At 39.4% G+C, this 22359-nt stretch overlaps 1 protein-coding gene, 3 non-coding genes and 1 pseudogene across 5 annotated transcripts in view; 4 read left to right on the top strand and 1 right to left on the bottom strand.

The window, feature by feature from the left end:
- Nucleotides 1–136: 136 nt before the first annotated feature.
- On the top strand, nucleotides 137–255 carry LOC121892499. The gene has a single exon (XR_006094474.1). It is a non-coding gene; the product is annotated as a 5S ribosomal RNA (ribosomal RNA).
- A 256-nt stretch (nucleotides 256–511) lies between these two features.
- On the top strand, nucleotides 512–620 carry LOC121892932 (annotated as a pseudogene).
- Nucleotides 621–906: 286 nt separating this feature from the next.
- On the top strand, nucleotides 907–1025 carry LOC121892519. Its single transcript, XR_006094492.1, has one exon. It is a non-coding gene; the product is annotated as a 5S ribosomal RNA (ribosomal RNA).
- Nucleotides 1026–1249: 224 nt separating this feature from the next.
- LOC121892719 lies at nucleotides 1250–1368 on the top strand. Its single transcript, XR_006094687.1, has one exon. It is a non-coding gene; the product is annotated as a 5S ribosomal RNA (ribosomal RNA).
- Nucleotides 1369–17966: 16598 nt separating this feature from the next.
- Nucleotides 17967–22359, bottom strand: part of hecw2b (HECT, C2 and WW domain containing E3 ubiquitin protein ligase 2b) — a 28148-nt gene continuing 23755 nt past the window's right edge. For both annotated transcript variants that reach the window (XM_042404868.1, XM_042404869.1), the window contains exons 23-30: nucleotides 21978–22130; nucleotides 21759–21857; nucleotides 21210–21339; nucleotides 20862–21008; nucleotides 20530–20644; nucleotides 19240–19325; nucleotides 19022–19134; nucleotides 17967–18763 (exon numbers count right to left, since the gene is read on the bottom strand). In XM_042404868.1, coding sequence (XP_042260802.1) covers nucleotides 18652–18763; nucleotides 19022–19134; nucleotides 19240–19325; nucleotides 20530–20644; nucleotides 20862–21008; nucleotides 21210–21339; nucleotides 21759–21857; nucleotides 21978–22130 — 955 coding nt within the window. In that variant the 3' untranslated portion in view covers nucleotides 17967–18651. The remainder of the gene's footprint in view (nucleotides 18764–19021; nucleotides 19135–19239; nucleotides 19326–20529; nucleotides 20645–20861; nucleotides 21009–21209; nucleotides 21340–21758; nucleotides 21858–21977; nucleotides 22131–22359) is intronic.

Genomic DNA, 22359 nt, shown 5'->3' with positions numbered 1-22359 from the left:
CGGAGGAATGGATCGGAACGCTCTCCCCGCAGCTGCCGCCTGAGCGTTGAAGGCGCGTCTGACGAGCGACATCCCTAAAAGGCCCATGCGTGGTACCTTGGACAGCTTAAAAGGCCCATGCGTGGTACCTTGGACAGCTTACGGCCATACCACCCTGACCACGCCTGATCTCGTCTGATCTCGGAAGCTAAGCAGGGTTGGGCCTGGTTAGTACTTGGATGGGAGACCGCCTGGGAATACCAGGTGCTGTAAGCTTTTTCACTTTTCTCCACAAGCGCCCGCCCGCCGTGTTTAACGTAGGGATCCTCTCTCTTGTTTTCCTCCGTGTCTGTGCAGAACTGTGCGCGGGAGTCCCACTCTCTGGTATTTCTCCGACGGAGGAATGGATCGGAAGGCTCTCCCCGCAGCTGCCGCCTGGGCGTTGAAGGCGCGTCTGACGAGCGACATCCCTAAAAGGCCCATGCGTGGTACCTTGGACAGCTTAAAAGGCCCATGCGTGGTACCTTGGACAGCTTACGGCCATACCACCCTGAACACGCCTGATCTCGGAAGCTAAGCAGGGTCAGGCCTGTTTAGTACTTGGATGGGAGACCGCCTGGGAATACCAGGTGCTGTAAGCTTTTTCACTTTTCTCCACAAGCGCCCGCCCGCCGTGTTTAACGTAGGGATCCTCTCTGATGTTTTCCTCCGTGTCTGTGCAGAACTGTGCGCGGGAGTCCCACTCTGGTATTTCTCCGACGGAGGAATGGATCGGAACGCTCTCCCCGCAGCTGCCACCTGGGCGTTGAAGGCGCGTCTGACGAGCGACATCCCTAAAAGGCCCATGCGTGGTACCTTGGACAGCTTAAAAGGCCCATGCGTGGTACCTTGGACAGCTTAAAAGGCCCATGCGTGGTACCTTGGACAGCTTACAGCCATACCACCCTGAACACGCCCGATCTCGTCTGATCTCGGAAGCTAAGCAGGGTCGGGTCTGGTTAGTACTTGGATGGGAGACCGCCTGGGAATACCAGGTGCTGTAAGCTTTTTCACTTTTCTCCACAAGCGCCCGCCCGCCGTGTTTAACGTAGGGATCCTCTCTCTTGTTTTCCTCCGTGTCTGTGCAGAACTGTGCGCGGGAGTCCCACTCTCTGGTATTTCTCCGACGGAGGAATGGATCGGAACGCTCTCCCCGCAGCTGCCGCCTGGGCGTTGAAGGCGCGTCTGACGAGCGACATCCCTAAAAGGCCCATGCGTGGTACCTTGGACAGCTTACGGCCATACCACCCTGAACACGCCTGATCTTGTCTGATCTCGGAAGCTAAGCAGGGTTGGGCCTGGTTAGTACTTGGATGGGAGACCGCCTGGGAATACCAGGTGCTGTAAGCTTTTTCACTTCTCTTTGCAAACTGCAGAGGGCGCTGCGGGGCTTTTATAAACACAGTTGCAGTAATTAAAGACTGATCATGTTGTTTGAAAGTGATTTTTGATTGTCCTGATGCATCTTGTTCCTGTCTTAATCTGTAATTTGACCTTTTCTGACCCCACAACCATGAAAAGGGGGTCAAGTTCAAGTTCAACATTTAGGGATTTATATGAAGTATAATGAAGCTCCTTCCCTTCTCCCAGGTAAAACAGTGCTGCTTGTGTTGCTGGTCATCAGACTGGTGACACCTTAAAACCTTTGATGTGCATATTTTAATGAAGTGAGCCACAAGAGTCAAACCTTTACCAAGGGTTTTCAATCTTACATACAGCTGCTAACTTTTAAAATTTATTGCTCAAGTTGGGATTGAACCCACAAGTTTAAAAGTTCAATGTTGCTGTCAAACACAGTGAGCTAAAGCTTTGCACTGCTGATTGGCTCAGGGTTGAACCCACAACTTCAACAAAGTCAGAAAGTTACCACAAGGGTGGGAAACACCCCACTCCACGTTCAACTGCTTCAGTGCAGACCACTGGCTGAACCACCAGGACCAGTTTGTCCGTAACACCGGGCAGCCAGGCTGTGAGGTAGCTTGCTTAATGAGGCTACACTGCTGTCTGCTGTACACCACCTGTCCCTCCCCCAGCACCACCAGACAGGCCCCAGGTGTCACTGTGCACATAACCTTTTAAATTGGAGTCTGATACACAGTTTATTGTGGGCTACAAACCATACAATGCTGGATTTTTTATATAAATTTGTTCTGTAAGCACTGACATTCTTGCACATAATACATTGGAATAATTACTCAAAGGATAAAATAAGATCTAACTCAAAATTATTACCAGTATATCTATATTAATTAATGGATTTGGCTGTCTGTACTCTTTATTCTCTTTATTATTCAGCTGTGGAGACTCACAGAATAAGCAACCAGTCAGAAGACAACAGACTGTGTGCTTTTAAACTGTGGGTTTAACAAAGAGTTGGAGATTTATTTTACTTTTTCATTGTCATGCAAAAGATTTAAATGCTCTCACAAAAACACCTTTTTGGGCATCTGATCCAGTTGCTCGAACTGTTTGGTAACATTTTAACTTTGTTGAAGCTGTGGGTTCAATCCAGCTACACCACTGAGGACTGAAAACATCACATGAAAACATTGTGTCAGTGTGAATCCGTAGCTCACTGTGTTGAACAGAAACACTGAAGTTTTAAAGTTGTTAAAAGTTTTAAGGTTGTGGGTTCAAGCAAGAGACAGCAGTGTGGCCTCACTAAAGCAAGCCACTTCACAGCCTGGCTGCCCGGTGTTACGGACAAACTGGTCCCGGTGGTTCAGCCAGTGGTTGGTACTGAAGCAGTTTTACATGGAGTGGGGTGTTTCCCACCCTTGTGCTGACTTTTTGACTTTGTTGAAGTTGTGGGTTCAACCCAGAGCCAATTAGCAGTGCAAAACTTTAGCTCACTGTGTTTGACTGCAACACTGAACTTTTAAACTTGTGGGTTCAATCCCGACTTTAGCGATGACTTCTTAAAGTTAGCAGCTGTATGTAAGATTGAAAACCCTTGGTAAAGGTTTGACCCTTGAGGCTCACTGTGTTAAATTGCTACTCAAACGTTTTAAGATTCAAGCCAGAGCTGCTTGGAGATTTTTTAAAGCCAAAATCTTGACTCATGGCTGTCTTGGTCCAGTAGCTCAGTCTGTTTGGTAGCTGTTTAAAGGCTTTGAAGTTGTGGATTCAATCTTCAATCAGTCAGACACAGGATAAACCACTGAAGAATAAAAACAATTAACATCATCTACTTGTTTCCATTTGGTAACTTTTTAAAACCAATATCTTGATTAAAGACAGAAACGCTCTGACAAACATTCGTTCAATCCTCAGTCTCTCGTTGAGCTTTTTCCAAGTCAGCCACATTTCTGAAGGTTGAACAGTCCCAATGAAAACTCTAAAACATTCTCTGGTTGTGAAGCTCACTCTGTCAGACATCTTTGTTGAAGTTTAAGGGTTGTGGGTTCAATCCCAACACTCTCATTGCATTTTTTCAAATCAGACACACTCCTGAAGATTGAAGATCCAAACAGCTCTGGCTTGAACCTTAAACCCTATGGGTAGCATATTTTAACGAAATGAGCCACAAGGGTCAAACCTTTACCAAGGGTTAAACCTTTACTAAGGGTTAAACCTTTACCAAGGGTTTTACATCTTACATACAGCTGCTAACTTTAAAAATTCATTGTTCAAGTCGGGATTGAACCCACAACTTTAAAACTTCAGTGATGCTGTCAAACACAGTGAGCTAAAGCTTTGCATTGCTGATTGGCTTTGAGTTGAACCCACAACCTCAACAAAGTCAGAAAGTCACCACAAGGTTGGGAAACACCCCACTCCACGTAAAACTGCTTCAGTGCAGACCACTGGCTGAACCACCGGGACCAGTTTGTCCGTAACACCGGGCAGCCAGGCTGAGAGGTTGCTTGTTTCATTGAGGCCGCACCCCTGTCTCCTGCTCGTTTATGGACTCTACAGGTGCAACTGTTTGTGTTCTCCACCAAAACATTTTAATTGATTTAGTGACACACTGATAGTCTCACAGTGTCAAAATCACCCTGTTCCAAGGATTATATTGTTAACTCTGCCAGGGTCACAAAAGTAACATCAATGCACATTTTCCTTGGGTGGGTCAGTGGTTCTGCTAGCCGAGTGGTTACAGAAAAGGGCTGATGACCACAAGGTATTAACCGTTCAGCAAAATTGAGAAACCATATTGGAGAGCAATAAGAGCAATAACAAGGAACCATTTAAAAGCAAGTGTATTAAAATGGATCACCACTTGTGCTTTACAAGAACAGAGTGTCTTAATTATACTTTCTTTGGCATGATGCATATGACATTAATTGATTTAGGATTTTCGGTTGATGGGAGGGTACCTTGACTGGCTGAGTGGTTACGGAAGAGGGCTGGCATTCACAAGGTTGCTGGTTCAATCCCCAACTCAGCCAGAGGAACCTGCAGAAGGCAGGTGTGACCTCACACAAGCTGTATTCCCTCCATGTACAAATAAGTTATTTTCATGAAACCTTAAGTGTATCATGAGGGGTGCAAGGACAAACTGTGTAAGAGATAAACACCTATGTGTCTAACCACAAGGATAGCTCAGTGGGATGAGTGACAGGTAATGTACACCTGAGCACATGGTTGTTGGTTCAATCCCTGCTCAGGGATAAAGATCTTCTTGGTTGCTCTGCCTGTAATGTTGGTCTACAAAGTATTGATATTGGCTCCAACCAAATACAGAGTACGTATATCTAAGTATAAGAGTGCATATAAAGTATAAGAGTACATATATAAGTATCACGGCAGTCTACAACAGTATGTAGACACCGAGTGTCATTTGAGAATTTTGCATTTTACCCTGATAGGCAGGCGGTGGCTTTGTGTATTAATAATGACAGAACATAATAAGCAACAAACATGCGATGAGCAAGAGACTTCCAACATTTATTAAAAACTTGTTCGCAACTTCATTCATCAGTAAAACTTCAGCTGGACGGGACTTCATGTTTCATAACCCCCTGCATACAGACCTGCGGAACATCGGGGGAGGACAAGGCCCCCCCCCTTACCCACCTACATGGGACACAGTTTTTTTGCTCCAGTTACTGGTGAAGGAGAGGGATCGAACCAGCCACCTCACGTCCGCAGACGTATCTGAGATCTGTGTTGACGAAGCCGTCACTCCACCAGGTCCCCTTTGCACTCAGACCTCTACTCTGAGCGCTTTTAAACCTCTCCTCTGAGTGGTGATGTTCAAAAGTCACTGACAGAGTCGGGATCGAACCCACAACCTCAAAACAACAACATAGCTGTTCAACACAGTGAGCCACAAGACCAGATCTTATGTAACAGTCTTCATCAGAGGTTTTCAATCTACTGCAGTGAGGCTGACTTTAAAAAAGTCAGTGAAAGTCAGGATTGAACCAACAACCTCAAAGCTTCCATGTTGACATTCAACACAGTGAGCCACATGATTAAATGGCTTTCAGCAAGTGCTTTTCACATGAGCTTATTAATCTGTAGCAGTAGACTTAAAAACGTTGATGAACAGGGTCAGAGTTGAACCCATAACCTCAAAACTTCAAGAGACTGTTTAACACAGTGAGCCACAAGATGAGATGGAATCCGATAGTGTTCATTTAAGGTTTTTAATCTCCAGCAGTGTGTCTGATTTTAAAGCCAATGTTGTAGATTGCTGTGATACTTATATATATACTCTAACACTTATATTATGTACTTTTTTACTTTATATGCAGTCTTATACATATGTACTCTGTGTTTGTTTGAAGCCAATATCAGTGCTCTGTAAGCACACATTAAAGACAAAGCAACCACAAACATATTTATCCCTAGCAGGGATTGAACAAACAATTCTGTGCTCAGGTATTTATCACCTGTTACTCATCTTACTGAGACATATTTCAGGTCATCCACATGGAGGTTTATCTCAGCCACACCTTAGCTTCACCTCCTGCACACTTTATGTTCAGTTGTTACAGGTGAAAGAGCATCACTTGTGTGTTATCTGCCACATTGATGCATATCTGGCAGAGTCAGGAATTGAACCAACAACCTTGTGATCTGGAACCCTTTTCTGTAACCACTAGGCCAGTCAGAAACACAGTTAGTTTGACACTGTGATAAATCAAGTAAAATGTTTTAGTAGAGACTTTGGTACTTGTCTGAGAATAACTGATCAACTGTTGCGTCCATAAAGAAGCACTGTTTTACCTGGAGGAAGGGAAGGAGCTTCATTATTCTTCATATAAATCCCTAAATGTTGAACTTGAACTTGACCCCCTTTTCATGGTTGTGAGGTCAGAAAAGGTCAAATTACAGATTAAAACAGTAACAAGAGGATTATGTTGTATGATCAGTAGTAGCTACTGAAACTGGAAATATAACATTTGAGAGAATATCAGATTAAACTAGTGTCGTAAAACTATTAGAAAGAACGACAAGACACAAATATTTATCTCAGGTTTCATTTATTTATTGAATGACAAACTAACAGCAATGTTAATGTTGGATTCTCTACAAGTGTATAGAAAGGTGGTATGTTATTGTTTTTCACTTCTCTTTGGAAACTGCAGAGGGCGCTGCTGAGCTTTTATGCACACAGTTACACTAATTAAAGCCTGATCATGTTGTTTGAAAGTGATATTTGATCGTCCTGATGTTCCTTTTTTCCTTCTATACACTTGTAGAGAATGCCTACTAATCCAACATTAACACTAAAAACACAAACACAAACACAAAGCATGTGTTGGTAAAATGTGCAGGCATTATAAAAGAATGAACAAATGAATTTTGCTAAAAAAAAAATGAAATCACACTGAATGTAAATAATGAATGTGTATTATTCCTGTAAAGATGCAACTTTTCTATAAAACTATTAACATTTATTCTATTTTTCTTGTTCTCTTGTTACTTTCTTGTTTCTCAAATATTTCTGAACATGAATACTTTCTCATAGTATCATGTGCCTAATTAGCTACATTTTTCATCAAGCAGTGACTTTGTTGCTTCCTCTTGGTTCGGCATTAGATTTATTTATTTTCTTTTTTATCCATGTAGGTCTAACAACTGTGATACAAACACAGCAGACTATGATGGCAATTCTGTGTGACTTTAAACCCTACCAAGTATTTTGTAATTTCTTATTGTTTTACACCAATTTATTGTTGCACCCATCCATATTCTTACAAAATGTAAATAGATTCTGGTTTTCTTCTTTTAAACTATTTACTGCTGCTTATTTTGTTTTTATTTTTTGTCATAAAAAACCTAGCAATGGCAGAGATCCAAATCCAAGATAGCCTTTGTAATTTTTTTGGTGAAAGGAAACCACATTAAACTTGAACTGCTCAAATTTTTTATAATGCCATGAGAAACTTCACTCAGACTTCACTTGGACAAGCTGCAGGCAAAGCACCAAACTTCATTAGACAGACTGAAATGAGGAAAAGGGTGTTTCATAACTAAGTTGTTTTCATGTCTAACTGGTGAGGATCATAAATGTGTAGCTGGTTGGTTGTGGTCAGCACAAATGTTGACAACATAGAGAAAACTGTTTCTGAGAGGGCCTTAACCTGTTTATCTTAGTCACATTTCTAATAAATACCAATGGTGCTTTTTTTTGTCTTAGATTGCTGTATATGAAAATTGTCACCAGCAAAAAGCATTCATCTGTTGCACTTCAAATGTAGAAAACAAGAGTAAATCAGCAGGATTCAATATTTCTTCCCAAAACTTCCACTTTGGGTTAGAGTTAAAAATACACAGGAATCCTCCACGATGCTTTCAATTTCAGCAGAAAAATTGACTTCTGTGAAAGTACAGACTACTGTAACATCTCTCTCTTACCTTTTGGAAAGACTCCCAAAACCAAACCAGTTTTATTTACGGCATTGTGAGTCATCCTTGCAGCAAGTGGCAAAGTTTGTCGAATAAACTGCTTATTTTATGAAAACTTGCTTTGTTCTAAAAATACAATATAAACAGTGTGTTACGTTGAAAGTGTCCCCTGAAGAAAAGAAACAATCTGCTTAACAGAAGCCAGTCAGGAGGAACAACAACATCACATCAGGTAAAGGCACTTTAACAGTTCAAAGTTCAAGTTAACAGACAACAGGTGAGCAGACCAGTGGAGAAGTCTGAGGCTACCTGGTGGTCAGGTGATGAATGGCAGAGAATGGAAGGTTCAATGTCAATGCAAGAGGTCTGGAGAAGTAAGAAGGAGGCTGGAGGCTGAGACAGAGACAGAAAGGACTAAATGAGCAGGACTGAGACAGTAGTTGTGACACACAAACACATCTAACACCAAGTTAAGAGGAAGAGACAAAGACACTGCTTGATGAAAAATGTAGCTGTAATGAGACACCTGACATTATGAGAAAGTATTCATGTTCAGAAATATTTACAACAAAAGACAAATACAAAGTAGAAAAGATTGTTTTATAGAAAAACTGCATTTTTACAGGAATATTACACATTCATTGTTTACATTCAGTGTGATTTAATTTTTAACATAATTCATTTTATACAAAAAATAATCTAAAAAGAAAGGAAGCAGTAAACGGTGCAAGGGACAAAACCAAAAGTTATAACCATTTTACTTTAAAAAATTGATGAGCGAATAAAGTGGTGTAAAACAATATATCAGAATTATATTATAGATGTTGCAAAATACTTGGTAAAGTTTTAAGTCCCAACAAACAGCAAGAAAGAAGAGAAACTGGTTGTATTCAACATGTCAGAGACATTAAAGTAGTTCCTCTCTGAGTCAAAGGTAACATTCAGTGATTTGTTTCATCTTAAAAAGTTTAAAATGTTATAAAAAAAGAAATGGTAAAAAAATTAGTACAAAAACATCAAAATCTCTGTGTACATTAATCTTTTTGATCTGGAGATACAAGATGAGAGATTCATCTTGTTCAGGACACTTTTTGATTCTGTTACAATGTCTGAACATTTTACCAACACATGCTTTGATGCAGCTTTGTTCAAGTTTGACTGACTTCGTATTGAAACTACAGTCTTGTAGGTTATTTGTCATTAAATAGACTTCTTGCTATGCGTTGAGATGATGGTTCTGGTTTCTCCCCTTTTTGATTTTTCTTCTGAGATGTCCGTTTCCTGATCTCCTGGTTCTCCTTCTCCATTAAAGGTGTTTTGCACCTTCAGATTAAAAACAAGACATGAGTCAATTTCCATTCACATTATTACAATACATCATACATATTTATATCACTGAATTACTCGGACAGTTAACAGTTATGTGGATAAACAGGCTGACTATGAGTACACAATGGACCATGAAGAGTAAAGTGCATCAGAATCAGCTTCGTGTATAAATAAGATATAGAGACAGAAAGGAACTTAAATGTCAAAATAGAGAGAAGACAGATTAAATCATTTTCTGAAAAAGCAATTAATAATAAATATGTACAAGTGAATAATTATGAAATTATCTTACTCATAATTGTCTTTGATTGGTTTGGTAAATAGACGTCTTGCTTTGTGTTGTGATGGTGGTTCTGGTTTCTCCCCTTGTGGATTTTTCTCCTGAGGTGTTCGTCTCCTGGTCTGCTGGTTCACCAGATTCATTAAAGGTGTTTTGCACCTTCAGATAAAAACAAGACATGAGCCAACTCACATTATAACAATACATCATACATATTTCTATCACTGAATGACTCTGACAGTTAACAGTTATGTGGATAAACAGGCTGACTATGAGTACACAATGGACCATGAAGACTAAAGTGCACCAGAATCAGCTTCATGTATAAATAACACATTAGTTAGAGAGATATAGAGACAGAAAGGAACTTAAATACCAAAACAGAGAGAAGACAGATTAAATCATTTCTGAAAAAGCAATTAATAATAAATATGTACAAGTGAATAATTATGAAATTATCTTACTCATAATTGTCTTTGATTAATTTGGTAAATAGACGTCTTGCTTTGTGTTGTGATGATGGTTCTGGTTTCTCCCCTTTTGGACTTTTCCACTGAGGCGTTCGTCTCCTGATCTGCTCGTTCTCCTCCTTCATTAAAGATGTTTTGCACCTTCAGATAAAAATAAGACATGACCCAATGTCCATTCACATTATTACAATACGTCATACATATTTCTATCACTGAATGACTCTGACAGTTAACAGTTATGTGGATAAACAGGCTGACTGTGAGTACACAATGGACCATGAAGAGTAAAGTGCATCAGAATCAGCTTCATGTATAAATAACACATTAGTTAGAGAGATATAGAGACAGAAAGGAACTTAAATGACAAAATAGAGAGAAGACAGATTAAATCATTTTCTGAAAAAGCAATTAAAAATAAATATGTACAAGTGAATAATTATGAAATTGTCTTACTCATCAGGGTCTTTGATTGGTTTTTGTGGCGTCTTGCTCTCAGCATCCCTGTGTGACAGACTGAAGGATTTAAGAACATTTATATATTATTTACAGTGGTATATTAACTCAAGCAAAGTTTTGAGGTACTTGTACTTTACTTTATTTCCATTTGATTTGATAATCAACTTGCAGGTGTGCGTCAAAAGTTTTTAAGGCACTTCACGCCTCCGCTTTGGATCAGGTGGTTCTTCACCTCCACGTCGTGCCTTAAAACCGTTAAACGCACACCTACAAGTTCATTATCCTGCTTATGGTCATTTGCCAACAATATAAAATAAAAGCATTCACCAATAAACGGTTTTAACACACACCTGCCGGCCAATCAGAAAAGAGTATTCACCCAGACTATGGTATAACAGGATCCTGATTATGGACACCTCGAAAGACATTATCCCGCTTATACCACGGTCACTTGCCAAAGGAAAAAAATTAAGACCATTAATTTATATTCTTATGCATTTTGCGATCAAAATCTAAAGTTTTTCACAAGCCATAACTCAGTTTCTCTGGTAACACCTGAGGGTTTGACTAATATCTGGAACAATCATTATCCCATGAGGTTCTTATGCAATGCAAACATGGTTCACTACTCCAGTAAACAGAAAGAACCTTAGATACAATTTGGCAACGGAAGATATTTCTAGATATTCAGATTCTTTTTCATTTACTTTATTTCTAATGTTGAGGTGCCAGTATGCCTTGTTAAATAATTCTCCCGCTGTTAACTCCTTGTGCCGTTTCTCACGTTTCTTTTCAGTTTCTCTTTCTTCAGCTGTATCACAGTCATCAAAGTTGTCATATTCTCCAAATAGGTTAAAAGAAATGTTGAAGTCACTTGTTGTAATTTTTAGCTTGTTGATGTGTTGCGATTAATTGTAAACAGAGGCTTTTACTGGTCCCTGTTGCTATGGTTACTCCTTTTAGTCAGCGCATTAACTTAGAACGGTGAACAGACAGTTTCACTGGAACTATTTTGTAGTTGTTCATTATCAGGAATTAATGGACACCCTGCAGCCAATCAGAATCGAGTATTCACCCAGACCATGGTATAAATGTCAATAAATTATTACCATATTAACTGTGAGACACTGGTATCACAACAAGACAGATATTGAGTTGAAAGTTGAAATTACCTGTTCTTATTTTTACGTATGAGCAGGACAGTGACGAGAGTGATGACTACAGCACAAGCAACAGCCACTGTCGCAAACGATGCAATGATCAAAGTGAAATCTATGAGAAAAAGAGGAAAAACTGTGATATGGAACATTAAACATTCATAAAGCAACTACAGTTTAAATGCGTACTTTGACTTGAGACAACTTTAAGCTTAACTTACCTTTATCGTAACCAGATCCTCAAATTAAAGCAAACATCGCGAAAATTGGAAAGGATTTGGCGTTCCACCAAAGTAGAAGAATCTCGCTTAGTCTGGCAAGATAGTCTTAAAACATATAGGAAGGCCCTCTGTAATGCCAGAAGATTAAGCATTAATAGAAGAGAATAAAAACAGCCCTAGGTTCCTTTTCAGCACTTTGGCCAGGCTGACAAAGAGTCATAACTCTACTGATCCATGTATTCCTATAGCTCTCAGTAGTAATGACTTTATGAGCTTCTTTAATGATAAAATTCTAACTATTAGAGACAAAATTAACCACCTCCTGCCCTCAACAGGCACCGTTCTCTCCCCAAACACAGGCACCTTAGTAACAGCAGTAAATCCTGACATATATTTGGACTGTTTTTCTCCAGTAGACTTGTCTGAACTAACTTCAATGATTTGTTCAGCTAAACCATCAACCTGTCTCTTAGATCCCATCCCAACTAGGCTGCTTAAGGAAGCCTTACCCTTAGTGAGCACTTCTTTACTAGATATGATCAATTTGTCTTTAGTAACAGGCTATGTACCACAGTCCTTTAAAGTAGCTGTAATTAAACCTCTTCTTAAGAAGCCTACTCTTGATTCAGGTGTTTTAGCCAATTATAGACCTATATCTAACCTTCCATTTCTATCTAAGATCCTTGAGAAAGCAGTCTCTAATCAGTTATGTGACTTTCTACATAACAATAGTTTATTTGAGGATTTTCAGTCAGGATTTAGAGCGCATCATAGCACAGAGACAGCACTGGTGAAAGTCACAAATTACCTCCTAACCGCATTGGACAAAGGATTTGTCTCTATACTTGTCCTGTTAGATCTTAGTGCTGCATTCGACACAATTGACCATCAAATCCCTTTGCAGAGACTGGAACATTTAATTGGCATTAAAGGAACTGCATTAAGCTGGTTTAAATCCTATTTATCAGACCGATTTCAGTTTGTACATGTTAATGATGAATCCTCTGTGAAGGCAAAAGTTAGACACGGAGTTCCACAAGGTTCTGTACTTGGACCAATTCTATTCACCTTATATATGCTTCCTTTAGGTAATATTATTAGGAAACACTCCATAAATTTTCATTGTTACGCAGATGACAGCCAATTATATTTATCAGTGAAGCCAGATGAACCCAATCAGTTAAACAAACTCCAAACATGCCTTAACGACATAAAGACCTGGATGACCTGCAATTTTCTACTACTAAATTCAGATAAAACTGAAGTTATTGTGTTTGGCCCTAAACACCTTAGAAACACATTATCTAATGATATAGCTACACTGGATGGCATTACCCTGGCCTCCAGCACCACCGTAAGGAATCTGGGAGTTATCTTTGATCAGGATATGTCCTTTAACTCCCACATAAATCAAATTTCAAGGACTGCCTTTTTTCACTTACGTAATATCACAAAAATCAGGCACATCCTGTCCCTAAAAGATGCAGAAAAACTAGTTCACGCATTTGTTACTTCTAGGCTGGATTATTGCAATTCCTTATTATCAGGCTGCCCTAACAAGTCTCTAAAGACTCTCCAGCTGGTCCAGAATGCAGCTGCACGTGTATTGACTAAAACTAGAAAAAGAGACCACATTTCTCCCATTTTAGCTTCACTACATTGGCTTCCTGTAAAATCTAGAATAGAATTTAAAATCCTTCTCCTAACTTATAAAGCCCTTAATGGTCAGGCACCATCATATCTTGAAGAGCTCATAATACCGTATTATCCCACTAGAACACTGCGCTCCCAGTATGCAGGCTTACTGGTGGCCCCTACAGTCTCTAAAAGTAGAATGGGAGGCAGAGCCTTCAGCTATCAGGCTCCTCTTCTATGGAACCATCTACCGGATTCAGTTAAAGGGGAGTTTTTCCTTACCGCTGTCGCCAAGTGCTTGCTCATGGGGGAATTGTTGGGTCTCTGTAAATTAAAGAGTACGGTCTTGACCTGCTCTATGTGAAAAGTGCCTTGAGATGACTTCTGTTGTGATATGGCACTATATAAATAAAAATTATTATTATTATTATTATTATTCTGTCCAGCTCTAATATTTCTGTCCATAGGGCTCCTCCTTAAAATCTAGCAACAGATGAGTATTGGGTAATACTCTGTTGACTGTTTGCCTAAATTCAACTCAGGCTACACAAAGCATGGCCTGATCTGTCTCTCAAAGCTCTGTTTACACTGAAGAAGCAAAAGGTCCCAAAATAATTTTAGAAAATGTTTGGAGAAAAAATATAGGGCTGTGACATAGTGACAATGTATTATCACATGCATTGCATATTGCTTGGCAATGTTGAGCGTCTTCCCAGTATATATAGTTTGAGTCCCTCCTGCACTAGATAGGTCTGTGCTAAGGTCTAATAGAAAAACACACAACACAAATATTAATTTCCATTTATTATTCTGCTCTGTTTGTTCAAGTACAGTCAAAGTGACATGAAAAGAAGAAATAAAAGCTTGCATAGAGAGATTAAATTTTATTTTAGAAGAGAAGTGCTGCAAACATTCATATTTAAAAGTGAAGTGGACCATACAGAAAGAGTGGTGAGTTGTTAGAAGTGAGGCAGCCGGTTAAGGCTCAAAACTTTGGTACAATCTGGTCAGACAGACAGAGGGCATGCATTCAGTGAGGGAAAAATATAAACATTTTCAATATGAGAATGGAATTATTTGATCCAAATTGCTTGTGAAAATTAAAATTTCAGTTAATTAAAAAGAAGTTAATAAAACCTCAAACAGAAATAACGTTAGTCTGTATTCATTCATACATTATCTAATAGCATACACAAGGAAAACAGTAGCTCCAGGACTTTATCAAAATTGGTTTCAAAAATTTCAAACATGATCTGTTTAAAATGTACCCTGACTTTGCATGTTTTTAGGGTTGTGGTTTTTTTTTTTTTAACCCACAAAAAAAGTTCTCATCTGTAGTAACTTTGGTCTTGTGGAAGCCCATTACTACCCAGAAAATAAAATTAAAAAAAAAAAAAGATTAAAGTTATGCATGATGTAAATAAAAGTACTACAATTTTGACTTTAACAGCCAACATTAGATAAAAAGTCAAAATGATTACTTGCTATGTCAGAATCATGGGATACTAAGTCAACAAGTTTTTGATATGTCAAAATTATGACTTACTAAGACAGCATTATGAGATGAGTTGAAAATTGTCCAAAAATAGTAAGATTATTTCTTATCTTTTTCTCTTTTGACATATTGATTCAAAAAATATGAGATACTAATTTAGAATTATGAGATATGAAGTCCAAGTTTTGATGGTAAATCAAAACTCAGAATTGTGTCACAATTTTATCCAAGCAGGTCAAGATTTACCATGAGAATTTATACTTTTATCATGCCTAATTTTTCATGCATTCCTTTCCTTTTTCTTGGTGTAAATGGGCTTCCATACATGAGACATTCAGAAAGGTTTGTTAGCTCAGGGACCCAGTTGATTTTTGTATGCTGTAATCCTGAACACGGACAGCTGTAGTTCCATGTGGCAGTACAAGGCGTGCTTACATTCATAGTGCAGGGGAATGTGAGTGAAGAGGACGGTAAGTGTCTTGATGTATGAAAGAGAAAAAGATTCACTGCAAGCTCCTTCAAAATTGATTTTATAGAAAATGTTCATGCTTTCTATTACAAGAGCAGTATAGGTTTTTACTGTTGACTGTGTGCCTGCTTTCAGCTCTCAATAGGCGCTTTCGGACCAAACAGTTCTAGGGACTCCCTGAGAGGAACTACCCACTGGGGAACTCCCCAAGACCTACATACTTTCAAGGGCTTTTTTCTGTTTGATTTGCACCGAAAATAGGAACATTGAAGTGACGCAAGCTGGCGGTTGGCATACGAATGTCATATCTGCATGAGATACAACTTCAACAAGATGGAGGACGCCATGATTGGAGCTGTTTGTTGAGTGTCGTGGGTTTCATGTTAATATTGGAATCGAAAAGGAGACGTGTTTTGTTCCATTATTTAAAGCAAAAGGCTAACATTAAGAGTTGCTGTTTACACAAGTTGCCGGTGCTCCATCAGTGCTGTATTGGCTCATGTATTCGACCAATCAATGTACACTTAGATCTGGACCGATCACCGTACACTTATGTCACTCAAGGTTCTTTTGATGCTCAGAGAGTACCTACCCTGACGTAGGAGTTAAAAAAGTCCCTCAAAATGGCATTCTAAGGATTACGGACACAATAAAAAAGGGGTAGCTCCTGCAACAGTTCTTAGAACTATGAAAAAGTTCCTCCAGTCTGAAAGCGCCTCATGTGAACTCCACCAGACAAACTGATTAAAGTAACAGAAACATTAATAAGAAGTTGATACAATTCATTAATGCAATATTTAAATGATGACAGAGTGCAAATCTAGAAGAACTATTACATGGTGTAAGAATTAACTCTTCAGTTAAAACTCTTCATGTCAGAAAAAGAGATTTTACTGAGTTTTTACAGTGTGTGTGATCAAACTGGATTTCAGCCATACAAATACACAAGTTGTACAACAGCACAAATGTAAGTAAAGAAGAGAACATGCTCAATCATTTGGAGCTTTGTTTTTGAAAATCTTCTAGTTCTAAAGTGTAAAGTAAATAACAAGAAAAGAAAATATATTCTAATGAGGAACAGCGACTATGCTGAGAAGGCATTTTTATGCCAGTTGATATATTATTGGATGTCTCAGGGTGATTAGGTCCTTTTCCATGAGCACATGCTAAATTGGACTTTAAAATGGCAGCTAAAAATCAGATGTCCAGATCATATTGTTGTTTGACACCAGCAGCTGCAGTCCGGCTTGGTGAAATGTTTCAGCTCTGATCTGAGTGTGTATGGCAGGGGTGGATCTAGAAGGGAGACATAGGGGTGGGGGCACTAACACAGGCAACAAACAGGGAAAATTATTAATGATGCTCAATAATCAGAGTGTGCATACTCATAATGTTAGCCAAAAGTTACATTGCTCGCTAGTCCCAGTTCATCACAGGAAAGTGATAGATAAACATAACATTAAATAAGGGACCTGATACTGGATTAATTCAATAATATGCTATTGAATACCATCTCTAATCTTAATACCAAAGTGTTGGATAAACGCCATTTAAGTGCTTTAACAAACTGCTGCAGTAATTGATTTTTTGACCACTTGTAGGCAGCAGAAACAAGCTGTGAACACAGCACCAGCATTATCACCTTTTAAGTTGATATGGCGAACTTGTTAGTAGGATTTATTTACACATCCAGCAGTCACAGAACAACATTAATATTAATTTTGCGTTGTATGTCTGTCCACCTGATTACTCTCTTTTAGTTGTTTTGCTCTGCACTAACTCCTGAGGGAAATATCTGGCTCTTCAGCTGCTAAATGCTCCACTATGTTCACCAGCTAGTTGCTATCTGTGTCTGTCTGCTGTTTGGTGCTGAGCAGGTGGTGCACAGTCGGTTTTTAGAGCTTTGAGTTGGTGTTGTACTTGTTCTGTGTTTTCACATTATACAGAGTCATAGGCATTGTCATTTGAGCCATTGTTATAAAAATATTGATTAGCCTATAGTCACTTTAAGGTTTAAAACCACAGTCTGCCCCCTGAACCACCTCAGAGTAGCTGAATTGGCCTTCTGATAGAAAATGAAAAAGAATGGGACAAATGGGAATGAGAGGCAGGAGAGACTGGAAGTAGAAGTGTTTGCACCTTTTCTCTCTCTGCTTTGGCTATTTACCTGCAGTAGCAGTATGTCACCCTACCAACACCTCTTGCCACCCCATGTAAAATCTTCTAGATCCACCACTGGTGGGTGGACATTTAACAGATTTTGTATGTTTGGATTTAAAATTTTCTTTCAGTTGACAGATCTTGAGAGTAGAATAGTTTCAACAACTTAGACCTGAATAAAAGCTAGTTTTAAATACAAAGTAAAGGATATGGTTCCATGTAACTCATCTACACATTAATCCAAAGTGAGCGGTGGCCAAATATTTTTTGCCAATTGAGCCAGATCTGATAGAAAAATCCCTCCCCACACAATCTATATCATGAACTTACTTACATTCAAATCACAACATGTCACCGCCACGTCATTAGAAAAGCACTTTTTCTTGTAGATGAAAATACTCATAGCAACAATAGCAAAGCTACTGTCCAGACTCACAAAATCAGCTGTAGGCAACGTTCACAGGAAAATCCGACAAACTTTACCAAAAGTTTACTTCAGGCGGTCCTGGAAAGGCTTTGAGAGAGAAATGCACTATCTACATGAGTGCAGTTACAACTACAGGCCACAAGGAGACGCTGTACTACAGTGAGTAGTACATTCTGGACTGGACTTATGATCCTCCATGGTCCATCCGAACTAGAATAAAAAAGGCTAAATCCACTTAGTTTTTTTCAATGAAGGCAGTGGTTGCTTCTTATTTCTTGTGTACATGCTCCATAGTCCTGAACCTTAACCTCCTGGTATCAAGGAGAACAAAAAAAAAAAAAACACCCGGGTCTCTGATAAGTCAAATCCAGGCCGTTTTGATCCTGGTCCAGAAGGCAGTGTAGGTCTTCATTCGTCACATTGCACAGGTGAAAGCATGTATTACTAAGTTGGTGTGAAATATGTGCAGGTCCAACAAAAACTGTGAGTACTTTACCTCTATACATGAGACATATTAAGATGTCAGAGTGCAGCTTCCTGGTTCAAAGGTCTTAGCAGCCTCTGATATAAAACAGAGCTCATTATAAATTAAATACAAGATCACAAATTGGACTCCTAATCCAGGTTTTTGAGGCCTCCTCCAGGTTCTCTCATGGCTACCTTTCTTCACAGATACTGATAGTCCTTGAGGGGAGCTGAGGGGAGGGATGGGTGAATTCAGGGTGGGGATCTCATTCTAGCCCAAAGGTGCTGGTCTCCTCCACTGCGGTCAGCATCTTCTCATACAGCATTGAGAAGGATGGGTACGGCGGCAGGTCCAGCCGGTTGAAACAGGTGTGAGCTCTGGAGAGAGACCACAGAAAGTGATGTTGGACATTCTGTTGGTTACATTTTATTTTTACTTAAATTGGATTTATGCTTGTACAAACAGTGATCACCATTTTTATATGGTATCAGAAGTGTAAAGCAACAAGTTAGATTTACTGTGTTTGCATGTACTAAAGTTTCTTTTTTGAGTAAATTGTACTTGGAGTAGTTTTACCCCAAAATCCCAAAACAAATTGTGATCACATCCGTGCTGCAGAGTCTTTCTGTGTTTACCTGGGCAGCGAGGTGACTTTTCCCCACTTCTCTACACAGAACCTGCGGGGTCCGTTACTGCCTCGCAGAGAAGCAAAGCCCTCATAAGGAATACTGGATGTCCCCGTCACAAACTGGAAGGAAAGGAGAAAGGAAGGAAGAAGATAGAGGTCCCGAGGTGTAATAAACAACAAACCTCAGTCTGTCACACACACACACACACCTACATCTACACCTACCTGCAGGAGCCGAAGTCTCTGTTCATTGTTGAACCTCTCCACAGCTGCCCAGAACCACCGGATCACTATATGGTTGTCATGGTAACCTAAACATGATAAAATGACAACAGGATCATCATGATGGTGGATGACAAGAGCTCGATTAGATGATACTGGTGAGATTCAGAGGGGGTCATTACAGCAGCAAAGAGCCCAACAGAGACAAAAACCTGGAAAAATACAATATGCTGAAGTCCTCCCAATCACGTAACCAAACAATTACAACATAACATAACAGTATTAAACTGATACAACTCAATTGAACATTAATATAATATAAAGGAGAGAACGGAACATCTAATATCTTAATAGAGCAATATTTTTTTACCCAACCAATTAAAAGTGATGTAAGCGATCACCAAAAAAATGGCACACTAAATATTCCCTGAGCCAAGACCTCCTAAATGAACAGATAACACCACAGCCACTGAAAGTGTCAACCAACTGAGGGCCTTCCCCACTACAAGATTCCAAATAATTAATATATATATTAATTACATCTGATAATGTCTCCTAAAATGAGATTAGTTGTCTGACTGTCTGTCATAACTGAGTTGCATAACCAGGAGTACGGTCTAGACCTGCTCAATATGAAAAGTGCCCTGATTTGGCACTATATAATTAAATTGACTTGATTTCAACTGACAATTACCAAAACACAATTTAATTGCTGTCAGAAAATGGCACACTCATAGGCCCACCCCTAAAAATCAGATTTTCAGTGAGCACAGAGAAACTTTCCTCTTTCAGCAGATGAAATTGAAAACAGCATTCTAGTGTCAAATTCTGCACATACATCATTCTGCACAGTGAAGCTCAAACATCCAACTGTAGAAACAATAAAAAAAAACATATGTTTAAATGGAGGAGGAATTTAAAAGTCTTGGTAACGGTTCAGCTAACTGTGGAAGAATAGATGATTAAGTCTGCGTGTTCAGATCACTGTGGACTGTTCCAAACTGTAAACAAGTGAAAAAAACAACATCAACATGTGATGTTCAAATTCCATCATATGATAAGCAAACTTAATATGACACATTAAATTTTACTGCAGTTCTGATTTCTGTTATGGTGCAGAATAAAGTGATTACATAGGCTGGAGAAAAAATGATGAGCTATAGTTCAATCACTAATAAGATCTCCAAAAGGGACCTTAGCTACAATAAATTTGGTGATGAGAAAAAAATCAAACACCCTCCTCTGCCTCATTTCATTCCCTACTAAATATTTAGTCTGATAAACAGTCCATACCTCCTCTGTACTCTGTGTTGTTCCTCCAGTCTGATAAATCGATCTCAGCAGTGCCAGCGATCACCAGCTCCAGCTCCCTGGCATCAAACACTGACACCAGCCTGGCATCCACCACCTGGGAAACACACACACACTATTACAACCCAGAATGTATGTTGAACCAGAGGTTGACTGCTGCCACTGAGGGTCACATTATCTATTTTTTGTTATAGCAATTCAATCACGTGGAAAAAGTGTAAAGATGCAGATATATAAAGAACTTAATGACTGAAAACGAATATATTTTGTGTTACTTTTAACATATATTAGAGTTCTATCACAGAAAGCTGTACCTCATAGAAGCCTCGGACCAGGCTTTCAGTCTGCTGCACCACTCCTCTCTCTATCCTCCACTTCACCATCCGCTCAATGTATTCCTTCTTATTCTTCTCTGAGACAGGGATGTTGGCTCCACCAGGCTTCAGCTCTCTTTCTGTTATCTATAAGAACACACACACACACAAAAGACACACAAACTAAATACTACTCAAGTCACCTTTTTTGTCCTCAAGAGGAAACAGAAGACATTTTGTTACCAACACAATCAATCCTTTGTCTTTCTCTATGTTCTGCCAAACATAATTTAACAAAACTCACACACACACACACACACACACACACACACACACACAGACTCTAACCTGTCCAAAGACCTCTTCGTTGACGGTGAAGGTGAGGTCCAGCATGTCTTCTATGTCATTGTCCTTCATCCACTGAAGGGACTGGTGAAACTCCTCGTCTAGATACTCCAGGTCACTCAGGTCACATGGACTACACAGTGGCAGATGAGAGAGTGTGTAAGTGTGTGCATTCTCTAGTATTTCAAGTTGCATTAATCAGAAGAGGGACCAAACTTGTGCACATCCAGGCAAATTATTCAGGTGCAAGATAAAAAAAATTTCATTGCAGGGTGCAAAGGAGTGAGGTCTACACACTGTTAAGCTCCCAATAAATAATTTTATTCTCTTTTTTTTTTTGATGTTTTGATCTGTAAGATCTTCCTCAGTCGAATTGAACACACACCAGCTGAAGATTCGATTGTGCTAGAATACATTTAAACTTTATAAACACCTTTCAATGATTTAAAAATGTTTTAAACATAGACATGAATTTTTTCCGTCTATGTCCGTGCATATTGTGTGTATGTGCATGTATGATCATGCATTTGCGCATCGTTTCCACATACGTACATGCGCAGTAGGCCTTTATAGAATGGTCTGGTGAAGAAGGCGTCCAGCAGGTACTGATGGATCAGAGCCAAACCCAGAATACGACCGCTGAACCGGAACCTGAAACGCACACACAGACACAAAACCACACACATTAAAACACATCAGAGCAATCAAGATGCTGAAGATAATATCTGTCATTGTCTCTTAATGAGTGTGTGTGTATGCAGTAAATCTCACCATTCATGATGATTGTCTACGAAGGCGGACATTGGGCTGATCTGGACAGTGTAGGTGTCATTGGCAGAGTATTCAAACAGACCATAATACGGGTTGAACAGCTCTCTGGAGACCAAGAAGAAGAACTCTCTGGAAGGGCCGCTATAGTCCAACCTGCAACACACACACACTTATACTTACTACAAACTTATGTCAATGGTTTCTTTCCTTCTCGTCTGAAAAATAAACATAAATCCATTCCTTCCTCTTCCATTCCATCTTCACTTTTCATTGACTTTTTAAGGAAACTCTACAACCATTCAGGGTACAGAAAATGAAAATCTCCCTCTAGTACATGTTTCTCAATAAAAGAAGATAGAATTGATATTTAGTTTTGTAGATT

Source organism: Thunnus maccoyii, chromosome 24 (genome assembly GCF_910596095.1).
Source record: "Thunnus maccoyii chromosome 24, fThuMac1.1, whole genome shotgun sequence".
NCBI classification, from domain to species: domain Eukaryota; kingdom Metazoa; phylum Chordata; class Actinopteri; order Scombriformes; family Scombridae; genus Thunnus; species Thunnus maccoyii.
The sequence above is the reverse complement of the archived record's forward strand: the minus strand, read 5'-3'. Positions and strand labels throughout refer to the sequence as shown.